Consider the following 24,247-nt stretch of genomic DNA (forward strand, 5'->3'; position numbering starts at 1 on the left):
AATTTCGTGAAAGGTAATCGGAGGATCGGTTAGTATGAAAATCTAAGGATTTTCCAACGGGAGGTGGCAGGGATCCGTGCTTAGCACGAATGCCTAAAACCGCACACTGGAAGCGAACCCGATTAGGATTTTTAAAAGCATGAATGATTAAAAAAAAGAGGTCCTGAACGAGAGGACTATTTACCGAAATCTTCTCGGTTCAATTTTAATTTGTCGTGATCGTCCAAAATTTGACAATTTTTAAAATCATAATTCCACTATACGTACTATACCTACCTGTGATAATACTTACCAAAAACCATACTTACCTGTGATATTTTACCATAAAAATCAAAAGCAGCACACTTATACTTACCTGTCACTAATTGACAGAGACAGATGGAAAAAGTCTTTCAAAATCTATTGCACGGTTTTGCCCAGACCAGAAGGGTCTTGCGGCGAGTAAACTATGAAAATGTCTTTATTTTTCTCATTGTAGACATACACGACGTATCTCGTATACAGCCCAGTAGTGGACGACGCAGGAAACCGGGAGCGGAATGCATGAGCTGGCGAGGAGTTATCCGTTTCGGTCCTCGGAGCTCAGTGCAAATATTCCACCTAAATTCCACCGCTGAAATCCCTACGGCAGCTAGGACGATGTTGGTAGTATTGTTCTGCAAAGAAAAAGATAGAGCATCATTAGTAGTGGGAAAGTTGTCATATAAAATTTTCGTGGAAAATTTGTAAAAGTCAACTTTCCACTTGATTTGATTGTAGATCAATGCATCACAATCAAAAGTTCCATGGCAGGAACTGGGGCGTTAGACCAGCACTCATTACGGTAAGACTGGTAAACAAACCCCCAATAGTCAACCAATGTTGACCCTTTAGTCACTTTTGCGATCACTAGTGGTGATCGATTACGTTTTAATTGATTATTTATGTGCACTTTAATCACTACCACTTACCTACAGTGCATCTTGCATCATGCAAGATGGCTCGTATGGAAGTCCCGACAATTCTGAGGGTTTTCTGCAGACAAATCTTCCTCGGGAAGATATTGCTCTGGCAGCAAAACAACCTTCCGTTGTGGGGGAGTTTTACCCCATTGCCGACACCAATACACCTAAAAGTAACACACAATCGAATCAAGTTCGATATGTTTAATGATTTTGTCTACTTACCCTATTTGTTCAATGAAATTTGGCCAATTTCATTGAAACACACGACCCAATTATCACTCAACATATCGCCATGATCACTGTAAACAAAAACATTGATCATGCCGATATGTTTGGGGCTCATTCAAATATTACGTAACGCAAAATTTGACAATTTTAGACCCCCTCCCTCCCCCACGTAACAACTTTTGTATGAGAAATTTTGAAATTTTGTATGAAGCGTAACACAGTGCTAGACCCCCTCCCTCCCCCCTCAGCGTTACGTAATATTTGAACGAACCCTTGACGTCTGATCGTTTCCCGAAGAGTGACGTTTCGCGATCTGTCACCGATGATCGATCGTCGATCGATTCATCGATCAAAGTGACATTTTGCCCGCCGATGAATCCCGCCTTCGCAAGGGGTACACCGAAGCGAAAGATCGAATGTGATCTAAATGTATATATTGTCGTCGCGGTTGAAACCCGAAGTTTCCCCACACCCGACAATCGATTTTTCTCAAAATCCATACGTGAAACGTAACGTCGGACGTAGTGCGCTGGACAGCGGACCAGGCCCTCTATCCAGCGCACTGTGCCCGACGTACGTCCGACACACAGTTTAGGAGAAAAATCGATTTTCGCGTGTCAAAAATTCCGATTTTCAACTGCACGAACAATATTGTAAATAGGGTTGTAAAATTGTTTTGCTGCGACTTTTGTAAAAATGTAAATATGTTTGTTTGCCCATGTTACGGGATTATTTTTGTTATTTATTATGGATTGATTGTTTTGCTAGTGCACGTTTTGATTTATTATTTTACTATTTTATTAATTTATTATTTTAATTTGTATGTATTTGTAGTGTATAGTATTATTATGATTCCGCGCGATTAGTGTAAATATTTATTTGGTTTGTTTTATTGTTGGTATTGTTTGTTACACTTCCACAATACCGTTTGAGCCGAGGGTGAATTGGTAAACAAAAAAAAAATGCAAATCACTTCTTGCTTTTACATTTTTTCATCGGGGTAGTGGATAGTGTAACCGGTTGGTTCCAATGTTTAGATTTTCAATTGTATGAGTGCTTGTTTTGTTAGAAAATTCACGTTTTTAATATGTCAATATCAGAAGGCTTCACCCTAGCGAGAAAATCCGTACAAATGTGAATATGTTTTTCAACGTTGCTGAAGGGTAAAAAGGAAGCTCACACGAATGGGTACTAAGATGGCTTATGTAGAGAAGAAATAGGATTTGAGATGAGTGCTCATGGGAGCGGCCATCTTCCTTTTAAGAAGGTTGGCCAGAGATTAAACAGGCGTCCGTGTGATTAGACCAAGTTTCTCGTGCAGTGTAGTTCCGTAGAATTTGTGATACCCCCCCCCCCCCACCCCTTACTGGGCTTGGGGCTGAATATCCGGACTACCTCCGTTCAGGTAAATAGGTCTGGTATTCGCCTGATGACCACCCTGACGGAATCCTTGAATTTCCTTTGTAACAGGACCTCGTATCCGTTTTAATAGAACGGTCAACACACGGCGGCTCGGAAGTCAATATGGCTTCCGAGCCTAATCGCTAAGGAACCGCCATCGTCCCATTCAGGACGATTCCCTCAGGCCGTTGGCCTTAATCGCCAAGGAGGGACCCTTCTCGGCACGGTCGTTCCGGTCTCGTCCTGGGCCGTGCCGATACCGCCAAAGAAGGAAGACGCCTGCCACCCGAACACCACCCAGCAATGCCCGCTGGTCCCGTCGGCCAAGTACCGGGTCGAAAATCCGCCATCGTTCGCAATTCCGGCGAGAGTTCCGGCCGCACAGTAGGATCCAAGACACTGTGTCGGCCATCGCACCCACAACCATCCAAGGCAGCGGTATGTACCGGTACGAATTAGATTAGGCCACACTTAACAAATTTACACCTTATAATCCAGAACAACACCCACACGACACCCTAGGAACCAATAAATTGTTTAGAAATGTGAAATTTCCTGTTTTTCATACTTTGTCCGCGATGCCCCTCCGATTACCGAGTAGCTTGCCGACCCTGAGACCCAGCTCGAGGGGTCTCATGCTACTGAGCTTGAAACCGGGAGTAATTGGGAGCCACTGTGGCTGCGGAGCAGCCCATAAGTCTCAGTAGTTACACCCTGTAACAATCCCCAGAGAAATCACTGGAAGAATTCTGAGAGGAATTCCTGAACAAATTCGTGGAGAAATCCCATGATAAGTTCCTGAATAAATCACAGATGGAATTCTTGGAGAAATCCTGAAGTAATTGTAGAAAGAGTGGATGAACTTTTGGATGAATCCCTGTAGCAGTTCCTGAAGGCATCCCTGCAGGCGTTCCTGTAGAAACCCCAGGATGAATCCTGGAAGCAATTCCAAGAGGCATTCCTAAGGGTATCCATAAAAAGTTCCTGGAGAAAGTACTGGATTAATTCCTGGAGGAATTAATGAAAGAATTCCAAGAGGAAGTCCTAAACAAATTCTTAAAAGAGTTCCTGGGGAATTCTTGGAGGAATTTTTAAAATTATTCCTGCAGTTGTTCCTGAAATAAACACAGAAGAAATAATCTCAGGATGAATTCCTGAAGAAATTCAATGAGGAATCTCATAAGCAATCCCATGAGGAATTATTTTTTTATCTGTATTAACGAGATTTTTAGCCCTTGGCTAGTTCATCTAGGGACCCACGCTTCACTTCCCTTCCGAAGGAAGAAGTCACATTGTGTGTGTTTTTTCGGGAGTGGGATTTGATCCCAGGTCCTCGGGGTGAAATGCCTGTGCTTTAACTAACCATCACACCAGGTCCGAGGAATTACTTAGGAAATCCCAGAAAAGTTTTCTCAACAATTCTTGAAAAAAATTCTGTAGGAATGCCTAGAAGAAAAAAAATGTAGGAATCCATGTTTCCAGTGATCTGTAAATTTATTCTTATATACACGTGATTGCTTTGAAACAATATAACACAAGGATTGTCACGATGAATGTAAAGTTCGAACCGAATATACAAATTTCTGTATTGTACGTAATTTTGTGAAAATTTTGCCCGAGCAGAAGGGAATAGCAACAGCATAATAAAATGTGTTATTTTGGAAAAATAACTGAGTAGAGGAATGAGTTATTTTCATGTTATTTACATAACATATCCTGTTATAAACTTGGCTGTCATAAGCGGCAAAATAACAAATATTATAACAAAAAAATGTTCCTGGAAGACCTGTTAAATAACATGTTTTGTTAGTTTGAATAACAACTTAATAACAGCGAATTTTGAAAATATTTCAATAACAAATTTTGATATGAAAACGTTATTGATAACAATCTGAAAACAAAATTTGCTTTTTTTCTGTTGCGGATAGAAACTCCTCCAAAGTCCCATATGCATTCAATGGGATACGCAACAATAGGATCTATTGTTAAATGTTTCATTCATAATTGGGACGCTATTGTTGTCGCAAGCGATTTCTTATCGAAAACAGAGACAAACAATAGTTCTAGTTTATTTTCCAAACAACTTACGATGAAAAACTACCGTCGTTTTAAAACCCTTTAGTAGGTGGTTCATTGTTTATAAGATTAATTAACATTATTACCTCATGGATTGACACATTTATCCTAGTTAATCTATGTGGGCTCGAAGTAGTGAAATCAATAAAAATAAAATGTCTAAAGATAATCAATGGAGTTCTTGATGACTTATTTTTTTACCTTTTTGTCGAAAATGTGTTGTTCGTCGTTGAATTCCACCAGTTCATCCAAAAGGTTTCATAAAATGGCTAACACTCTATTACACTCTCTATTTTCGTATTCATACCTAACTGAAACTGGGACAAAAAACAGGTATACTTTTCAATGTGCTTATAAAACAAAAAGCTGATAAGTTGGCACTGTAACGTAATGTCAGTAAAAAGAGGAACTGATGACAAAATAATATTTTCTCTTACAGTTCCTCACGGAATGCTGTGAACAACGAAAATCTCGAAAGATGTAGTTTTGATTGCAAAGCTAGTTATGTTGTAATGATCAAATATTTGTACTAGTCTCAATGACACAATAATAACTGAACTTGTGCTACAACAAAACATGTTATTGAAATGTAATTTAAAGAAAATATACCAAGAGCACGATCATAACAAAATAAGATTGCCCAACAGAACATGTTATGGAACGGTGATGACTTAATAAGTTAATAATAACAAACCGAGATATAAAAACATGTTTTGTGATTCCGTTGTTATTATTATGATATTTTCCTCTGCTCGGGTGTAGTTTTGATGATTCACACTTCTCACAAATGCTTTGAAAAAGTTTTCCTATGTGCACGTGATTGTTTTCAAGCAATAAAACACAAGGATTGTCGCGATGAACGTAAAGTTCGAACTGAAAATACGAATTCCCTGTATTATACGTGATTTTGTGAAAATTTTGTAGTTACTAAAACGCACACTTTTCACAATCGATTGGAAGAAGTTTTCTAATGTACACGTGATTGTTTTCAAGCAATAAACACAAGGGTTGTCGAGATGGACGTGAAGTTCAAACTGAAAAGACAAATTTCCTGTAATATACGTGATTTTGTGAAAATGTTGTAGTTCCTAAAATACACACTTTTCACAATCGTTCGGAAAAAGTTTTCTCATCTACACGTGATTGTTTTCAAGCAATAAAACACAGGGGTTGTCGCGATGAATGTAAAGTTCAAACCGAATATACAAATTTTCTGTATTATACGTAATTTTGTGAAGATTTTGTAATTTTATGATTCACCCTTGTCCCCATTTATCTGTAGATGTATTCTTATGTACACGCGATTATTTTCAAGCAATATAACATGGGGATTGTCGCGATGAACGTAAAGTTCAAAGTGAAAATAAAAATTTCCTGTATTATACGTGATTTTATGAAACTTTTGTAGTTTCTAAAATACACATTTTTTCACAATCGTTTGGAAAAAGCTTTCTCATGTGCACGTGATTGTTTTCAAGCAATAAACACAAGGGTTGTCGCGATGGACGTGAAGTTCAAACTGAAAAGACAAATTTCCTGTATTATACGTGATTTTGTGAAAATGTTGTAGTTCCTAAAATACAAACTTTTCACAAGCGTTCTGAAAAAGTTTTCTCATGTACACGTGATTGTTTTCAAGCAATAAAACACAGGGGTTGTCGCGATGAATGTAAAGTTCATACCGAATATACAAATATTCTGTATTACACGTAATTTTGTGAAGGTTTTGTAGTTTTTATGAATCACACTTGTCCTTATTTATCTGTAAATGTATTCTTATGTACACGTGATTGTTTTCAAGCAATATAACATGGAGATTGTCGAGATGAACGTGAAGTTCAAACTGAAAATACTAATTTCCTGTATTATACGTGATTTTATGAAAATTTTGTAGTTTCTGAGATTCACACTTTTCACAATCGTTTGGAAAAAGATTTCTCATGTGCACGTGATTGGTTTCAAGCAATAAAACACAGGGGTTGTCGCGATGAATACAAAGTTCAAATCGAATATACAAATTTTCTGTATTATACGTAATTTTGTGAAGATTTTATAGTCTTAAATAATGAGTATCTCCATATATTTCTTTGCAATAATTTTGCTTTATTAATATGGGCAATTCAACATTTAAATAAGCGTGGAAACTAATTTACATTCGGAATGGCTCCAGAAAAACAGTATTTTTTAAGGTACTTGCTCCGAGTTTTTGAGTACTCAAAAATAGAACTTTGGTCAAATCCATAGTTTGAAAATTTTATATTCATCTAGAAGGCTGGGAAAATTCATAGCTTCCAAAATTTTGCAAATCGGATGAAAAACGGCGGAGATATTAGCAGTTGAAAAATACCGTTCCCACTGTTTTGAGGCATGGCAGTTGGTGTAAGTGATTTATAGCATGGCAGTGGGAGTGTTAACGAGATTTTTAGCCCTAGGCTAGTTCATCTCGGGACCCACACTTTGCCTCCCTTCCGAAGGAAGAACTCACATTTTTTGCGAGTTTGTCGGGAGTGGGATTCGATCCCACGTCCTCGGCGTGATAGTCAAGTGTTCTAACCATCACACCAGGTCCGCTCCGCGTTGATCGCAGTTGTGGAGGATTAGATAGACTCCAGGAAACTGTAATCGGCTCACCAATAAAACTGAGATGGTAGTTGTGAACAAGCGGAAGTCATAGCAGCAAGCAGTGGCCAGTTTAGACGATTGCACTTTCACTCCGAAGCGCTCCGTCAAACACTTGGGAGTAATGATCAACCGAAAGCTTTCCTTCGGTAGCCACGTTTATAAAACCCGCAAGGAAGCCTCCACCACAGCTATAGTGGCACTGTCCCGGACGATGGCACACATACCCTACACGCAGAAAAATATATTGTAAAACCAAAGGAATTCTGCATAGATTCAACAAATTTTATTGTTGACTCAGCGCTTACCTGCAAATTTTGTTGATTCAACAAATTCATAAATTCATAACAACAATGAAGTTTTTTGTTTCTAAAATTGCCCGAAATCAATCTGCTGTCCAAATCAATGCATATTTTTTTCGAAACAAAAATACGATTTGTCAAATCTACAAATGCAATGTTTTGAAGTAATAAAAGGTGTTGCATTGAAACTAAAATTTGATTTTGTTGTTTCAACGATCCTGTTTTTTGAACTAATAATAATTATAAAACTGTTTTGTTGTTTATTGTTTATTTACATTTGTGTAAACAATTCTAATTATTTTCAATTTTATTTTGTACATCGTCTAAGCAAAATAATATGGCGATTGTAGATAACTTTTTTTCGATAAGAAGTTGTGGCGCGATTCCTGCTATTGAATTTTTCGTCAATCCCATTTTCTCTTTTGATTTTATTTTGTTTTCATGGTTAAGTCTGAAATTGATACATAAATTGTTATATCATTACAAGATCAATCATGTCAAATTTACCTTCACCAATCCTCATGCGATTTCACTTTTCCGTAAATAAAATTATATTTCTCTTTTTCGTACCGACTGGCTGAAATTAGCAACAAAATCCATTAATAAGGAAATCACAGTTTTATCTTTACAACTATCCTCTTACCTTCATTAACAACCGTTTATCGCCTAACTTCATGAAAAGCAAAACTTGGATAACAGTTTTTAAATAAACTCACATAATTTTTATTTTCTAATGCACTTTTCACCGAAATTCTGTGACGAAAAAAGAAAATAAAAACAATGTGTACTGTTTACCTCCCAAAAACAAAATGGTGACCTCAATACATCAAAGTTGTTGATTCTACAAAATTGTTTTTTAGAAACAATAACAAAGATTTGTTGGTTTTAAAATATAGTGTAGATATTTTATTCAAATCGAAAAAATTGTTGTTTCGAAAATATTGCCGAATAGAAACAAAAAAACTGCATGATCAATTCAATGCATACGAAATTGATCGATTCTAATCGATGTGTTTTTAGGTTCTACCTATCGATATTTTTCTGCGTGTATCAATACTTTAATGTGTTTGAACTGATATAGTAATATAATTTGTTTATTATTGTTTGCTATTTCTAAGAGAGGCCCCATATCAAGTATACTAAAGCTGGAATCAACAACATATTCAACAAATATCTCTTCTTCAATTTCAGAGAAATGTAAACTTCATGATCTCTTTCCCACCGAGGAAACCATCCGGCAGGATCCGTCGATAGACGACGAAATTCTAGGTAAGTGTCACCTACCAAGTAATGTCCGTGTCTGTCACTGACCACTACCAAAAGTGAATAAACGCATGCTTCCACTTTCGACTAGAAATTCTACCGAAAGTAATCACCGAACAAATAGAGTAGTGATTGATCCAAGTCCCCAATGAAATAATACAACGTCCCATTTTTTGTCATTTCGGAACACGCATCAAATCGCATCACTTACATCCCCGTGCTTTCATGCAAATTGGCTCAAAATCAATTATTTCATGTGTACCTACATCCCAAAAAAAAAACGCAAACCGATCGCAGAAAGTGGAGATTTTTTCTACGAACCCGAGTTTGATTCCGAAGGTATGAATCGATCGTTCAATCAATCAATCAATCCGTAGCTTTCTGACTAGATCTCGTTCATTAACTGGCAACATTGTTTATTAACAAACATCCTCCAATTAAATGTATTAGAGTTGAGTAGATCACTAATAGCTTGTCATGTAGATATGTAGAACATATGCGGATGAATTTCCTGATCGCTTTTTAACATCTCTCTAGGAGGTGGTAGTTCACATGCTTAAACGTAGAGTGTATTACTTCAATACGTTTGGCTGTAGCAGACGCTTGCTAATTTTAGGTAGATGCTGACTCATCCTATTTTTAGAAAACTCGTTATCTATGAACGCCTGTTAGTACTAATATTAGCGTTTATGTTTTGCCTCGCACATTGCCAAGTGCAAATCTATTCCAATTGGAACACTGTTGCAGTTTTTTATGGATGTGTAGACAGTTAAACTTTAACGAGTTTACAAACTGTTGGCAATAACGTAGGTTATTGGTTCCTGATTAAACATATGGCCATCATTTTCATCCTACGAAAAATAAAGGATTGAAGCGCTGTTTGTTTTGTTTCTTATTTTTGTAATTTTTGTTAGAAGTAAGCACGCATGATAACAAAAAGAACAAAATAAATCGGTGCGGTAATCGCTTGTTTTCAAATAAGATGAATTTGGGAGCGTGAGATTTCTCATGGCACTCATACCCTACATCGGTAGAATCATCTTCATTATTGATACACAGTTTTGTGTGCGGTTTTTACACAAAATCAATCCTATACGAGAAGCTGAAAAGTTCATGGTGAATTTCAACTGCATGATGCTTAAACAAGTAGTGGAGACTTAGGTAAAGCTCGCTTCTAGCAATCATTTGGAAGGAATACTTAAATTTGTTCGTCGAATTGAGGAGCGTCAGTATCCTTGGTAATAAGCGCAAACCAGTCTGTGTCTGTTTTTGTAAAAAGGATAAATTAGGCCTCAATGTGCTTCAGCACTTTAAATGCCTTTTAGATCTTATCTTGCACTGTGGATGACAAAGTTTGTCATTAACACAGCGCGCCCCCCGACTTTACCTGTGTTGTAAGATTTCCGCATATGTTTCTGTTCCATACTGTTTTACACCTCAGTAAAGATATTATTCGCATATTTGTCATTCTGCGGTGAATTCTTTTCTCAGCTGCTGCTCTAGCTTCGGGTAGACTGTCCAGTTTATTTGAAACTCGTCAAAAAATGGCTACATTTTCATATCTTCCTTATCGAAATCATTGCGAGCTAGGTCAGAAGCTGAGTGTGATTTTCAGCATAGTTGAACAATTTGTGTTGATCACACGAATATTATTATCGTTAGATATTTATGAACAAAGAATATAAAAATAGCCTCTCCATTTATATAGTTTCTTGTACAATACAGTTAAATAACACATTCCCAACTGAAATTGGAGCATGCAAACCATCCCCAGTTTTCCCGGTTTGTGCGAAAGGAAACTGCATCAACAAGTTGAAATTCGCATACCTTGCACCCACGTAAAATATGTACCTGTTTATCAGTCAACTCCGCAGCTAGCGACAAAAGAACATTCAGTTGTGTAGTCTTCCGTTCATTTGGAAACAAAATAACATGTAGCTACGGAGACAGAGAAACAGAAGGAAAACTGTGAATTCCATGTCTCGAATTGCTGTGCGACATTTCACAACGATCGCATAATTCTTCCTGTTTGGTTAGTACCCCCACACAAAACTTGAGGAAACAAATGGGTGAAATGCGTTGAAAAATGAGGAAAACAATAACAGGTTGAAATGTTTCGTTGGGAACTGAGGAGGGGAGATAATTTATTTTATTCTAAGTGTTTATTTATAATTATGTTTTGTGCTAACATAGTCGCCGCTAATATTTATGGAAATCTTTCTATTACGCTTAATCATAACTTATAATTGATCTGTTTATTTCCCCTAAAACTAGACTGTAAGGCGTAGTAGATGCAGCCGATCGTCATTTCACTCTGACAGTAAATATAAGCTTCACCGTGTAGTTCTCGTTCTCAACAATGTGAATGTGTCCATTATGGTGATTCATTGTGTACAGTACACTCACATAGAACAGCCTTTCAAACCGAATTGAAAAAAGTACAGTTGTAAACAGTTTTTCATAGTTAACTGTACCATAGTTAACTGTACCAGTTATCGCACTACCTAAGGAAAACTATTTCTACAAAAATAACCTTCACAGCTCCCTCATGACTTTGGGATGCGTGTGCGACCTCTACTCTATTCGGCAAACTTTTAGCCAAAACCACAAGGCAAAAGTCGTCCATACATCGTTTCTTGATTAAAAGACGCGGATACGGTCAATGCTCCCAGTGAGCTTTTCGCTTTTTTAAGGAAGCACGACACTAGACAACGGATTAGCATGCAACGCCCAGTGGCACAGCTGAGAACTTTTCCTGATAGCTGTGGCGGGAATCGAACCCGCGCTCCTCAGCACGATGCGACTAAGAGCTTGGTGACCCTAGCCGCACGACCACGGAGCCGCAAGCGACCCGTTGGTAAAAATGTATTCAAAATATAAACAAGATTTTCGTGAACAAAAGATGCATTTCAGTCCAGATAGGCTGATACAATTTGTGTATGAAACGACAATTTTCGGTCAGTTTTTACCCATTTTTAACATAAAAATAATTAAGAGTGTAACATTTTTAAAACTTCATTTGACAATTAACAGTTCCACTTTTGAAGCACTGTTTAATTTGCACGATTTTTTTGTATGTGCTCGCATAATCAATAATCGTACCGTCAAGGCACCATTCACCGTGGATCTAAGAGGGTTCGGGGCAAATAAGGGCTGTCATTTGACACCAGTCTTATAAACATTGTTGGTGCCACTTTTAATTGCCTTCATTATAGGTTAAAATTAAAGCAATATCAACAGAAGTAGAAAATTTTTCACGAATTTTGGTGATATAGTACAATTAGTAAAGGGTAGTAGCGTCGCCTAATTCCGTGGTAGGTCACCTTTCACCGTGGTAGTAGGGACCCATTCACCGTGTATGAAAAATTTTATTCTACTTTGTTTAAAAATGATCAAAACAACCCAGCCAAGGGAATTTTCTTCGTTTAAATTCATTTCAAGTAATAACTTGCAAGATTTTATTAGAAAAACGAATGTTCAAATTTCCGATTTTTCTAGATATATGGGACAATATGGGGCACGGTGAATGGAGACCATTGATTTTTAGGGTACCCATTTACCGTGCCTTTTTGTTTCAATTAAAAAGTATGAGTAATCGTACTTTCTTGTTAAACTTACTTCGGTAATGCAAAATACATACCTGATATGTGAATTTAATTGCTTCTTGGTGGAATAAAAACGTAACTACATTTAGTTTTTCGCTTAAATCACCTTAGCGCAGTTTTCGTTTTTTTCACTATGAATGCAGTGAACGAGCAGAAACCCGCTTCATGTAAACAAACTTTAGTGTCAAAATGATACTTTTAAATGTTTCTAATGAGCGTTTGACATGGTAACAATAAATTAGTGTTGTATTGGTGAAATTGAAGGGAAATTGTCATATCATTCAATCGTAATATGGAAATAATGAAAAAAATATTCGAAGGCACACGGTGAATGGCGCCTTGACGGTAATTACCAAAATAAAATAATAGAAAAATCCATTTTTTGGGCTTGTGTCAAAATAACGCTCATCCACTGCTATCCGCAGCTGGATTTGCGTTCTGCAGATAGTATGGACTCCAAACTAAACTGTGGAGGCGGTCTCTTGAGACTGCTCGACCATGCTTGTTAGATACATACCAACTTAGGCAAAAAATGTTGTTTTTGTCAATAATTACCCCTTTTTTACTAATTTCAATTAACCGTGTAACCCCAACAACACACCCATTTAAAAGTTCGGACAATAACATTTCCAACGGTGGATTAAATTCCAAAATTAAACCGTTTTTTCACTGAGAAAATTGCATTTGCTAAAAATGCATTTTTTCTACAATTTTCACTATTTTTCTTAGTCTGATATCTGTGGCGCAATGAGTTTCTATTACAGAGGGCTAAATTTTTGGGAATCTAGGTTTAAACTATCTAGCTATCAAATGGTATATAATACACGTCATTCAAAGCAAGTAAATTTTTCGATTTTTGGCCACCACTTTCTCCATAGTGAATCTCTGGAAGGCCTTCTCCAAAATCAGTATCTGTTACAATCGTAGAACTCCCTTTCGTTAAGGTTGAACATCCGGTTTTGTTCCTTCCGCTTCAAGCATTCTTCATAACGCCGACATCATTTCGCAAGAGCTGTCAAACTCTGTACATGTGTCGAGGATCTTCGTAATTCTGTCTTCATGATAACCTCTGTGAAATCTTGGAGTTCTGCTACTTACATATTTACTTTAAGTCCTGAGCACCCTCGGTGGTGCAAAGGGCCGAATAGAAAGATCTCCATCGTGTGCGGTTGCCCGCCATCGCCGAGGTGGCCAGGTAAAATTTCTGTCAACTTCCTTTTTTTTCTTGTTGAGGCTGCGCCGCCATGAGCCTCTGGGTCTGCCTCTGCTACGATGTCCTGCTGGGTTCCAATCTAACGCTTGCGGATTTCATTCCGCCCCTGCATGGAGAGAGGCCGACCTACCTCCACTTTCGCTCCACAATTTCTGTCGCTATCGGTTGAATGACATCGAAGATGGACTCCACGTTGGAGATCCAATTGTGAGGCCACCATGCACGAATTATATCCCGCTGGCATCTATTGATGAAGACCTGTAGCCGTTGAGTTTTCTCCGCTGATACATACCAGGATTCACTAGCATTCAAAAGCACAGATTTCACGTTTAAGTTGAAAATTCGGGTGGCGATGCGTCGAATAATCTGATTGTTTATCATACATGGGTAACTCTCGCTGAGACCGGCCCACTATTTACACCTTGTCTTCAAAAATGTTTAAGGTGCCGATTTTCTGAATGTCCTAGCTAAAAAAATAAGGAAAATGCATTTGGTTAGAGCCACAACAATTTTTGCAGACCCCTCGATTTTGGTCAAATGGTAGCTCATTTAAACCGTTATAACTCGAAAGTTTCTCCAAAAACCACCTCAAAACGAATTGTTGTTGAAAAGAGGAAATATTGAGCTAGTATTTACAATAATAAAAAGTTGGGTCGGCTATATTGATTTTGCCCGCCATATTGGAATTTTATACCAAAACTTTTTTTCACTATGATGGCAACCATCGATTCTCAAAAAATTTGCATCAATTGAAAGCGGAGACATTTATACATTACATATCAAAAAATTAGAGATGTCTTTACACAAAGTTGTTTACAATATCGAGAAGGCATTCGCTCAAAAGCAATCCTGCTTGGGATCATGGTATATTTCCAGTGATTTCCAATTGGATTCACCAAATGCTCAAAAACCGACATCTCTTCGCGACATTGCGCCAAGCGGCGATTAGGAAATTGAGTGTTTGTGGATGCCCCCAAGGGGGAGTCTTATCACCACTTTTGTGGAATCTCGTAGCAGATACGCTATTGAGGCAACTCAATAATAGCGGTTTTCCTACTTATGGTTTTGCCGACGACTACCTAACATTGTTAGTCGGTATGTGCATCAGCACCCTTTTCGACCTGATGCAAAACGCTCTTCAGGTAGTTGAGGGTTGGTGTCGCCAATATGGCCTTTCGGTAAATCCATGTAAAACATCTATTGTTCTTTTCACGGAAAGGCGAAACCGTAATGGCGTTCGACCTTTGCGTCTCTTTGATTCTGAAATCAATGTGACTGAACAGGTAAAGTACGTTGGAGTCATTCTTGATTCCAAGCTTTCCTGGACACCTCATGTTGAGTTCAGAATCAAGAAAGCTTGTATGGCCTTCGGGCAATGCCGGCGAACCTTTGGTACAATTTGGGGTCTTAAACCTAAGAACATATATCAAATGGATCTACACAACTGTTGTTCGACCAATATTGGCCTATGGATGTCTTGTGTGGTGGCAAAAGGGCGAAATGAGAACGGTCCAATCAAAGTTAGGCCATCTCCAAAGGATGTGCTTAATGGCGATGTCTGGAGCGTTCTCTTCAACTTCCACGACAGCGCTCGAAGTTCTCTTTGACGTTGCCCTACTACACATTCATCTCAAACAAGAAACTCTTTTCTGCACTTACCGCTTGTGGGTACTCGGTTTACTAGAGGAAACTCCTGTGAAGCGCAGTTCAACACACTCCTCGTTGTTTCCACCTTTGGTGAATGGGACAAAGTTGTCCTTGCTCCAAGTGATCTTATAATTGCTTGTAATTTTCCATATAGGACATTTTCCACAAATTTCCCTTCCCGGGAAGACGGCATCGTATGTTACACTGATGGCTCCCTTCTCGACGGTCGAGCAGGTGCTGGTGTTTATTCTCGTGAGCTAAGACTGTATCAGTCTTACTCACTTGGAAGACACTGCACCGTTTTTCAGGCCGAAATCTTTGCTCTTATGTGCGGAGTGCAATCAGCACTTCAGCAGCACGTAATGGGCAAAGTAATATACTTCTGTTCAGATAGCCAGGCTGCTATTAAAGCACTTGCTTCGGCCAACTCCAGGTCGAAGATAGTTATCGCTTGTCGAACTCAAATCGAGGAGCTGAATTCAGCAAACGCTATTCACCTTGTATGGGGACCTGGCCATTCTTCCATCGCTGGAAATGAGTTGGCTGATGAGTTAGCTCGCACTGGAGCTATTTTTTTTTTCTGTCTATTCCAAAGCATAGAGTAAGGTGGGGCAAAAGTTCGACCCTAGTTGAAAATTCATTTTTTTTGAAAAATTCGAAGCAAATAAAAATAAATGAATACCGTATGGTGATTCTACCATCCATGAGCTAAAATTTTGCTGAACAAAGTTACGCCAAATGTCTTTTCAATTTTGAGTTACAACACCTTTTGTATGTGTGCGTCTTTTTCGAACTTTTGCCCCACCACTGGGGCAAAAGTTCGAATCTAGTGTTTGTGGGATTTCGCTAACCGTAGCACACTATTTTCACACTTTGGTAATAGAAATAATCGAAACCAATTAATATTTGATGTTGGAACTGGAATACACTTTAAAGTTCGATCTGGATTTTACCCAAATCAGGGTTAAATTTACTACACCAAAAATTAGTAGTTTTCCGCCAAATTTAGATAAAACATCATTTATTTTCATCTTTGATCGCATTTTCTCACTAATTCCATCATTTATAGAGATAATATGTACATTTTACACAATTTTAGGTTTTTACCTGAAGTTGCCACATGACTCGAACTTTTGCCCCACAATTCGAACTTTTGCCCCACTATGGGTAAAATATAATTTCCAAATCTTTTTTGCAAAAAGTTATACATGCTAAAGCATCATCAAAGTATACCTAGTTATGCCCCAAAATAAAATACCGAGTTCAATATCATTACAATTCCAATCCATGGGTTGGAAGGACAATCACAAATTACATTTTTTTGATCAAAAATCAACATTTTGTCATAATTTTTTGAAACATTGATCAATTTTCATAATTTTTGGAGTGAAAGACTCTTTTTCAAAAAGGTTTCGAGCAACCTTGACACCCGAAAGAAATAATTTGAATTGCGCTCAAAAACTTCAAAAGAAACTCTTGCCCCACTCGAACTTTTGCCCCACTTTACTCTAACATTCAGGAAAAAATGACCACGTGGTTTATGGACAGCCCCCAAGACGCTGTTGGACAGGTTCTAAGTTCAAGCTAAGTAGATCGTTCTTGATTGGTGCAAATGGTATGATTTTCAATTTTTTGCACATTTGGCTTTTTGTCGCTAAGCCATTGATTTGAAAGCATTTTAATTTTAACAAGTTTTCATGTGAAAATGGCTGTTCTTTGTTGTAAGTACACTTGTAATGCAAAAAATCACATTAAATATTTAAGATTCACAGCTCAGCTTGAAGCTGTGCTTCACTAACTCCCACAAATTATCGATATTAAAATTACACAGCGTAACAAAAAATAACTTTTGGTTTGTCTCAAGAGCAAACTTATGTGTCTCCGAAGGATTTTGGGCCGCTGAATCCGAATCTGGGTTTAGATTTGCTCCAACACGTCACAATTTTGAGCTATACCTCAATTTATAGGGCAGAATATGCGATTTGGGGCTTTTTTGACTGCAAGCCATTAAGCATGGAAATATTTTTTTAAGCAATCAAAAGGTTAATTGGTCAATTAACATCTAAATTAACGAGTCATGCAAAATATTTCATTTTACCAAATCGAATTTGATAGTTTAAATCCTTCGGAGACACAAAAGTTTGCTCTTGAGACAAAAAAAATGTTGCGTTGTATTATCTGTGAGTCACGTTCATTCTGTTGCTAAACAAACCTTCCTTACCAGTTGCTTTACTCCTAACTACTCGAAAACAAAACAGCTTGCTTCATTGATTAACGGCTTCAAACTAAAAATAATCCTACCGAAATATCAATACACATCCAGGATGATATTTTCACACACTTCATCGTGTTACTTCCATATGACTGGTTCAGACACTAGCTCCTACACTCTCCTACACGCGATCGAGACTAGCTCAGTTTCGAACAACCAAACTTCACCATCTTCTTCACCACCTCATCACCTGTAACTAATAGGATTCCGTCATTCATAATTCTGTGTGTTATTTGTCTCTTCCACCACCTTGATTTTCGACGTTCCACAACGTTTCCCCCGCTTGGGACGGAGCAGACTACAGCCGTACGGAAGCGTCGTTCGCCTGCATCACGCTGTTCATCATGGTGATGGGATTCGTCTTCTCCGTTTACACCTTCCTGAACCCGCGGTACATGTTCAAGCGATTAGCAGGTGGCATCCACTTCATTTCGGGTAAGTATGAGTTGATTGAATACCCTGGGTTTAGTTTCAGATGATTTGTCAGTTTGAATTCTGATCCACGATACATGCCCGCGAGGTTGGCCAAGGTGACAAGTTAATTAGGTATTCAGCGAACGCATGTCAGTATGGTGAAAATTTCGCACGAGCCGTTGGCACTTCAATTTTTCTTCGACGAATTTGAATGATTAAAAGCAAACGGATTATTTCTTAAAAAAAAAAATGCCGAAGGAAGAAACCACATTTTGAGAATTTGTTGGGAATGGAATTCGATCCCAGGTCTTCGACTTGATAGACATGTGCTTCAACCATTCCACCGCTGCATCAAGCGAACTATTGCAACCTATTTTTTCGTAATAAAAATATCTAAAAAAATATATACTTTCAGCGGCTACAAGCATCGTGGTCATTCAGGTCCTCATAGCGTCCGTTGAGTACGAAAAGGAAAACATAACCTATACCTTCCCGAAAGGTGCCAAATCTAGGTAAGAACCCTTAACGTCTTCCATCTTTCAGCACATCAACTTATCCCATTCCTCCCGTTTTCAGCTATGGATACGGATTCTTTCTGGCGTGGTCGGTGTTCCTGTCCAATCTCTACGCCGGACTGGCCTTCATGTGGTACTCCAAGAAAAAGAAGGGCAACAAAGCTGCCACCGAGGAACTCGGTATGGCCGACGAGCCCATCAACATCGGACGATAAGTGAGCTATTGTTGCTCAGTTTACCCTCGAATGCCAAAGTTAGAACCGAAAACAATAAATAGGTACTAAAACATACACAAGCACACAACTTTCGAATCAAATTGTTGCAATTTACCTTAAGAATTGACAGCGTTTCACGTGAAAAATGACCAAACAAAACTTTACAATTTGTGGTACTTAGACAAACGCTGCGCTTTACTTCACTCATCAAATTTTTCGCATTCTAAATTTATCAATAAATTTCAAATTACAATTGTATCGTTTCCAATAATTCACGTTAAGCAAGTGCAAAGACATACAAAAAAAATGTAAATATGTTTTTTTTTTAATTCTCTGTGTAGGTTAAGCGACGATTAATGAAGAATCGTTCAAAATGTTGCAATTTTCCGTTTGCTAGTAATACAACACACACATATTTAAACAAACACGTTTTCAGATTAATAATAACAGCCAATACTCAGTCCCAATCGACCGTCGAACAAAATAAACAAGACATTTTTGTAATGACACGCGTTTACCTACTTCATTGCGAATATCTCTGTATCAATAACTCTACGATTTGTTATCTCTTTTTATTTTTTAACTGTTACTCGAAATAAACATTATTCTACGAATGATGCGCATTGTGGATTATTTTATAGTTGAAGAAAATCCTTTAAGCAGATTTAGCAAATTCTGAAAAACATTCAGACGCCTAAAAGGTCCCATTAGACATGACAAATATTTGGCCATACAAGCCCAATAAATGACAAACATAACGTGAATCACAGCAACCTTGGATGTATGTCGGACTTCAATGGCATATCTGGCATAATGACAAACAACCTGATGGCAGCTATAGGGATTCAGTCAAACCTCAGAATCGTTTTACTTGGAGGTCATCTTGTAGACGGAGTCTACTAAAATAGCCAGGTGTTTACTTTTTTTTCGTTCATATTTTGGGCGTCGTCTTTCTTTCGATCGACTGTTTGGGGCATCGTAATATCACAGACAAACAGACGTAACAGTCTGATAATTCTCATCGTACACCGATTTAACGGTCTTTTTCAAAATTTGATAGTTGGCCAACTGCCCAACCGTGGCGCTCGCATAGTTTTTGTTCGAGTTTGACGTTTGCTCACTACCGCCACCTAGTTGGTGGTCGTCCAAACTTAGTCCTTTTAGCATTGGGCGAATATGTTTCCGTAACTATGATTTGAATCGAAAAATGTTCGAAGTGTTACGTCTGTTTGTCTGTGGAAATATTGTTTATAAGAAATCGTGAAATATCGCCAGAAGTATGTATATCGCCGCCACTTTGGTACGTATATAGCAGTTTTGTGCAGTTTATACGATTAAATAGGTTATTATATAGTAGTGTATAACACAAATTATACAGACCAAAATGTTAGCTGGGGATGGCCAAATTGCTTCAAACTCCCTTTTTTCTGCTGCGCCAGTGCCCGCCATGTGCAATGACCGGGAAGGAAATTTGCTGACAGACAAAACAATGGTGGCAGCCAGGTGGAAGGAGCACTTCGAAGATTTGTTGAATGGTAGCAGCGAAGGAGCACCCAGGAACAGGATTATCATAATGGATGACAGTCAAGCAGTGGAACCACCAACACTGGATGAGGTTAAAAAGGCCCTTAAGGAGCTGAAAAACAGCAAGGCTGCTGGGAAGGACGAGATCCCGGTCGAACTTCTTAAGCACGGAAGCGAGCAGCTACATCAATCAATCCATCAGATTATTATAAAGATTTGGGAGGATGAAGAATTGCCCACTAGTTGGTTGGATGGCCTCATATGCCCAATCTACAAGAAAGGGCACAGACTGGAGTGTGCCAATAGGACAGATCGGTGAAGTACTAGATTTGTAGTAATGAGCTGAATTTTAGTATGGTGAGAAGGTCAATTCTCCGATTCTGCAATGAAATGGTGCAAAAAGCGTGGGCATTATGATTCCTTGCCTAATTTGATGCTGTTTGAGCAAAACTTTGGACAACAGTGTTATTGTTTTCTCCATTTATTGCAACATAAACAACATAGTTATCCAAAGTTTTACTCAAACAGCATGAAATTAGGCAAGGAATCATAATACCTACGCTTTTTGCACCATTTCATTGCAGAAACGGAGAATGGACCTTCTCACCATACTAAAATTCAGCTCATTACTACAAATCTAGTACTACACCGAACGTGCCCCATTACAGAGGGATTACCCTTTTAAATTCGGCGTATAAGATACTGTCGCGTGTCCTGTTCAACAGACTGCGACCTCTTGAGGAGTCCTTCGTCGGCGAATACCAGGCTGGTTTTCGTGAGGGCCGATCAACGACGGATCAAATGTTTACCCTGCGGATGATCCTAGATAAATTTCGGGAATATAACTTGCAGACTCACCATCTGTTCATTGATTTTAAAGCAGCGTACGATTCAGTGAAAAGAAATGAGCTTTGGCAGATAATGTCAGAACATGGTTTTCCGGCGAAACTAATTAGGCTGATACGCGCAACGCTGGATGGATCAAAATCAAGTATTCGGATCGCGGACGAAGTGTCTACGTCGTTTGTGACCTTGGATGGATTGAAGCAGGGGGATGCTCTTTCAAATTTATTGTTCAACATTGCACTCGAAGGAGCGATTAGGAGGTCAGGCGTGCAGAGGAATGGCTCTATCATCACACGGTCGCACATGCTCCTCGGTTTTGCGGACGATATTGATCTCATCGGCATCGATCGTAGGGCAGTGGAGGAAGCTTATGCTCCTCTGAAGAGAGAGACAGCGAGGATAGGCTTGACGATTAACTCTACCAAGACGAAGTACATGATAGCGGGTAGAGACAGAAGCAGGCCTAGTGGTGTTAGTGCTGAGGTAGTGATTGATGGGGAAGTGTTTGAAGTTGTTGAAGAATTTGTTTATCTTGGAACACTTGTGACATGTGACAATGACGTTTCCCGTGAAGTGGAAAGACGTATTGCAGCTGCGAATAGGGCCTTTTACGGATTGCGTAGCCAGCTTAGGTCCCGTAACTTGCAAACGCAAACAAAATTCGCTCTGTATAAGACGCTGATTCTTCCGGTTGCCCTCTACGGTCACGAAGCGTGGACGTTAAAGGAGGTAGACCGAAAAGCTTTTGGAGTTTTTGAGCGCAAAGTGCTGCGGACAATTCTCGGTGGGAAACAAGAAAATGGAGTGTGGCGCAGACGCATGAATCACGAGTTGTACCAAGTGTACGAAGATGCGAATATTGTGAAACGTATAAAATACGGCAGACTTCAGTGGGCTGGACACGTAGTGCGAATGTCGGAAGAAAGAATAGCGAAAACAATATTCAGCAGAGAACCCGGTAGAGGTAGGCGACTTCGTGGGCGGCCACGAACTCGCTGGCTGCACGCGGTTGAAGAAGATCTACGATCCCTACACGTTCGGGGAAACTGGAGGAACATCGCCCAAGACCGACGAAGATGGTGCTCTACTATACGCTCGGCATTGGAGTAAAGTTACTTTGTAGCCAACAAGGTATCAAGGTAAGGTAGGAAAATCTGCTGATCAGATACCCAAGAGGTAAGGAGTGTATCGTAAAGTAGTTGAAAATGTTTAAAATAGCCTAAAAAATAGTTTAATACAACTTTTAAGTAATTTTATTTTTGGAGATACTGTATAAATCCTTGAAAAAAGAAATGACTTTTATGATTTTCTAAAAATGTTCTTTTAACTGGGTTTTTAACCTAGATTACTGAACGCATGTTTTTAAATTTTTGCACACCTTCTAAAAAATTGAAATTGCATAAAAAGTTCGATAATGTTCGAAAATTGTTAACTTTTTTGTGCAAATATAATAAGCTAAAGAATCCTCATGATATAGGCAAATTATTTTTTACAAGAAAAATCTCCACTGCATTTAAGCGCAATTCTTAAAAATGAAAAAAGGCCATTTTTGAGGAACCCCCTTTTTCTATGCTCCTCAAAATCATGTTTACGCAAATAAAAAATACATAAAATGAAATATTCGCATTTTTGTAAATAGGGTATGTTTTTTAATTTATAAACGAGTAGGTTAGGGCAAAAAAAAATAATTTTATAACCTTTTAAGATATTAAAAGCAGAACTTCAAAGTTTGACCAAAAAATAGACGTTTTTTGGAGTGGACCATTTTGTTGATATAGGAGATTTTTCTATCGAAAATATGAATTTTGAAAGTCGGTGTTGAATGATATGTTATGTGTACATAACTGTTAACAAGCATCAATATTTTCCAGATTTTTTATCGTACAAATTTTACTCGCTACAGATTTTTGAATTGTTGAAAAATCTTTACAAAATTGCATTTTGTGCAGATTTTTATTTTGTGAGGTGTATTCATTTAACCATATTTTCAATAATACTAAACATTTTCAAAATTTTTCCAAGGTATTCTAAACTTAACTATATTGTGAAGATTTCATAGAAGAACCGAAATGAAAAGACCAACCCAGCTTAGAGATAGAGCATTCGGAACATTTTCAACTACTTTCCGATACACTCCTTAGTTCCTCGGGTTATGTGGGGATCGACCCACTAAAATCTCATTCTCTCTCTTCCTTACCCTCGCGGTACCGTAAACCGGGGTCAAATTGATCAGCGGGGCGAAATTGATCATTTGGGTACTACATTGTAATTGAATACTAGGAACTTCTTAGCGTCGCAATGACCTCAAGTTTTTTACCTCATCTAGTTCATAGATGTCTAGAGATGAGTTTAAACTTCTATTTGTTTAGAAAAAAGTTAGTTTTGCCTTATTTTTTAGGGAATTTGCAATGTATTTCTCATTTAGCTGAAATCATTGCTTTTAAAAAATCGATTGCCACTAGGACTTCCCGTAAATTTTATGTTTTAACATTCTTGTGGAGCCTTGGTTGAAAAGTTATGAAGCTATTCTGCATTTGAATAAGTTAAAAAAAAGTTACTTTTTGACGAAAAAGTCATTTATTGTAACAAAAAACACTTATTTCAAAGGAAATTGCCTACCTTTAGGCGTTAAGGGGGAATTTTCAAAATTTAATTTTGCATTTTAAGTGTCAAATTCACTAGTTGTAAGAGTTTTGACGCGTTATTCGGGTTTAGAAGAGCAAAATTAAGTGGATAAGGATTTTTATCTTTTTAACCGATGCTCAATTGTATAGTGATCAATTTCGCCCCAAAGTGGCATCCTCAATTTTTTGATTTTTGAATTAATTTAACAACAATTTTAAACTTGTTGAACAAAATTCTGTCACATGGTTTCATAGAGATCCACTGGGTACTGATTTTACAGAAATTCTTTATGCAATATTTGAATTGTCATTCATGTTATCCGCAAAAGTTGTTTTAAAAGGACAGACTTGTTAGAATCCCAAAATGGCCGCCACAATGGCCGACTTTGACACCTACTCACGATTTCGAAAGCACAAATCTCTTCGTAAACAATACCAGCGCATCTGAGCTTCTTATTTTAAGCTTTTTACAAGTAAGCAAGAACAGAATTATGAAATGCACTGTTGTTTGAAGCTTGCTTCTTGAGATTTGTGCGTCT

The 24,247-nt window shown here is 38.2% G+C and overlaps 1 protein-coding gene across 7 annotated transcripts in view; it reads left to right on the forward strand.

Annotated features, from left to right (window-relative positions):
- LOC115253868 (uncharacterized) overlaps window positions 1–19,329 on the forward strand; it is a 156,468-nt gene extending 137,139 nt beyond the window's left edge. For 6 of the 7 annotated variants that reach the window (XM_062852830.1, XM_062852831.1, XM_062852826.1 and 3 more), the window contains exons 4-8: window positions 8,762–8,839; window positions 9,131–9,172; window positions 17,868–18,005; window positions 18,400–18,496; window positions 18,561–19,329. In XM_062852830.1, coding sequence (XP_062708814.1) covers window positions 8,762–8,839; window positions 9,131–9,172; window positions 17,868–18,005; window positions 18,400–18,496; window positions 18,561–18,714 — 509 coding nt within the window. In that variant the 3' untranslated portion in view covers window positions 18,715–19,329. The remainder of the gene's footprint in view (window positions 1–8,761; window positions 8,840–9,130; window positions 9,173–17,867; window positions 18,006–18,399; window positions 18,497–18,560) is intronic. The other variant, XM_062852832.1, reaches the window with a different exon arrangement.
- The last annotated feature ends 4,918 nt before the right edge of the window (window positions 19,330–24,247 follow it).

The sequence above is a fragment of the Aedes albopictus genome, chromosome 2, assembly GCF_035046485.1.
Source record: "Aedes albopictus strain Foshan chromosome 2, AalbF5, whole genome shotgun sequence".
Lineage (NCBI taxonomy): Eukaryota > Metazoa > Arthropoda > Insecta > Diptera > Culicidae > Aedes > Aedes albopictus.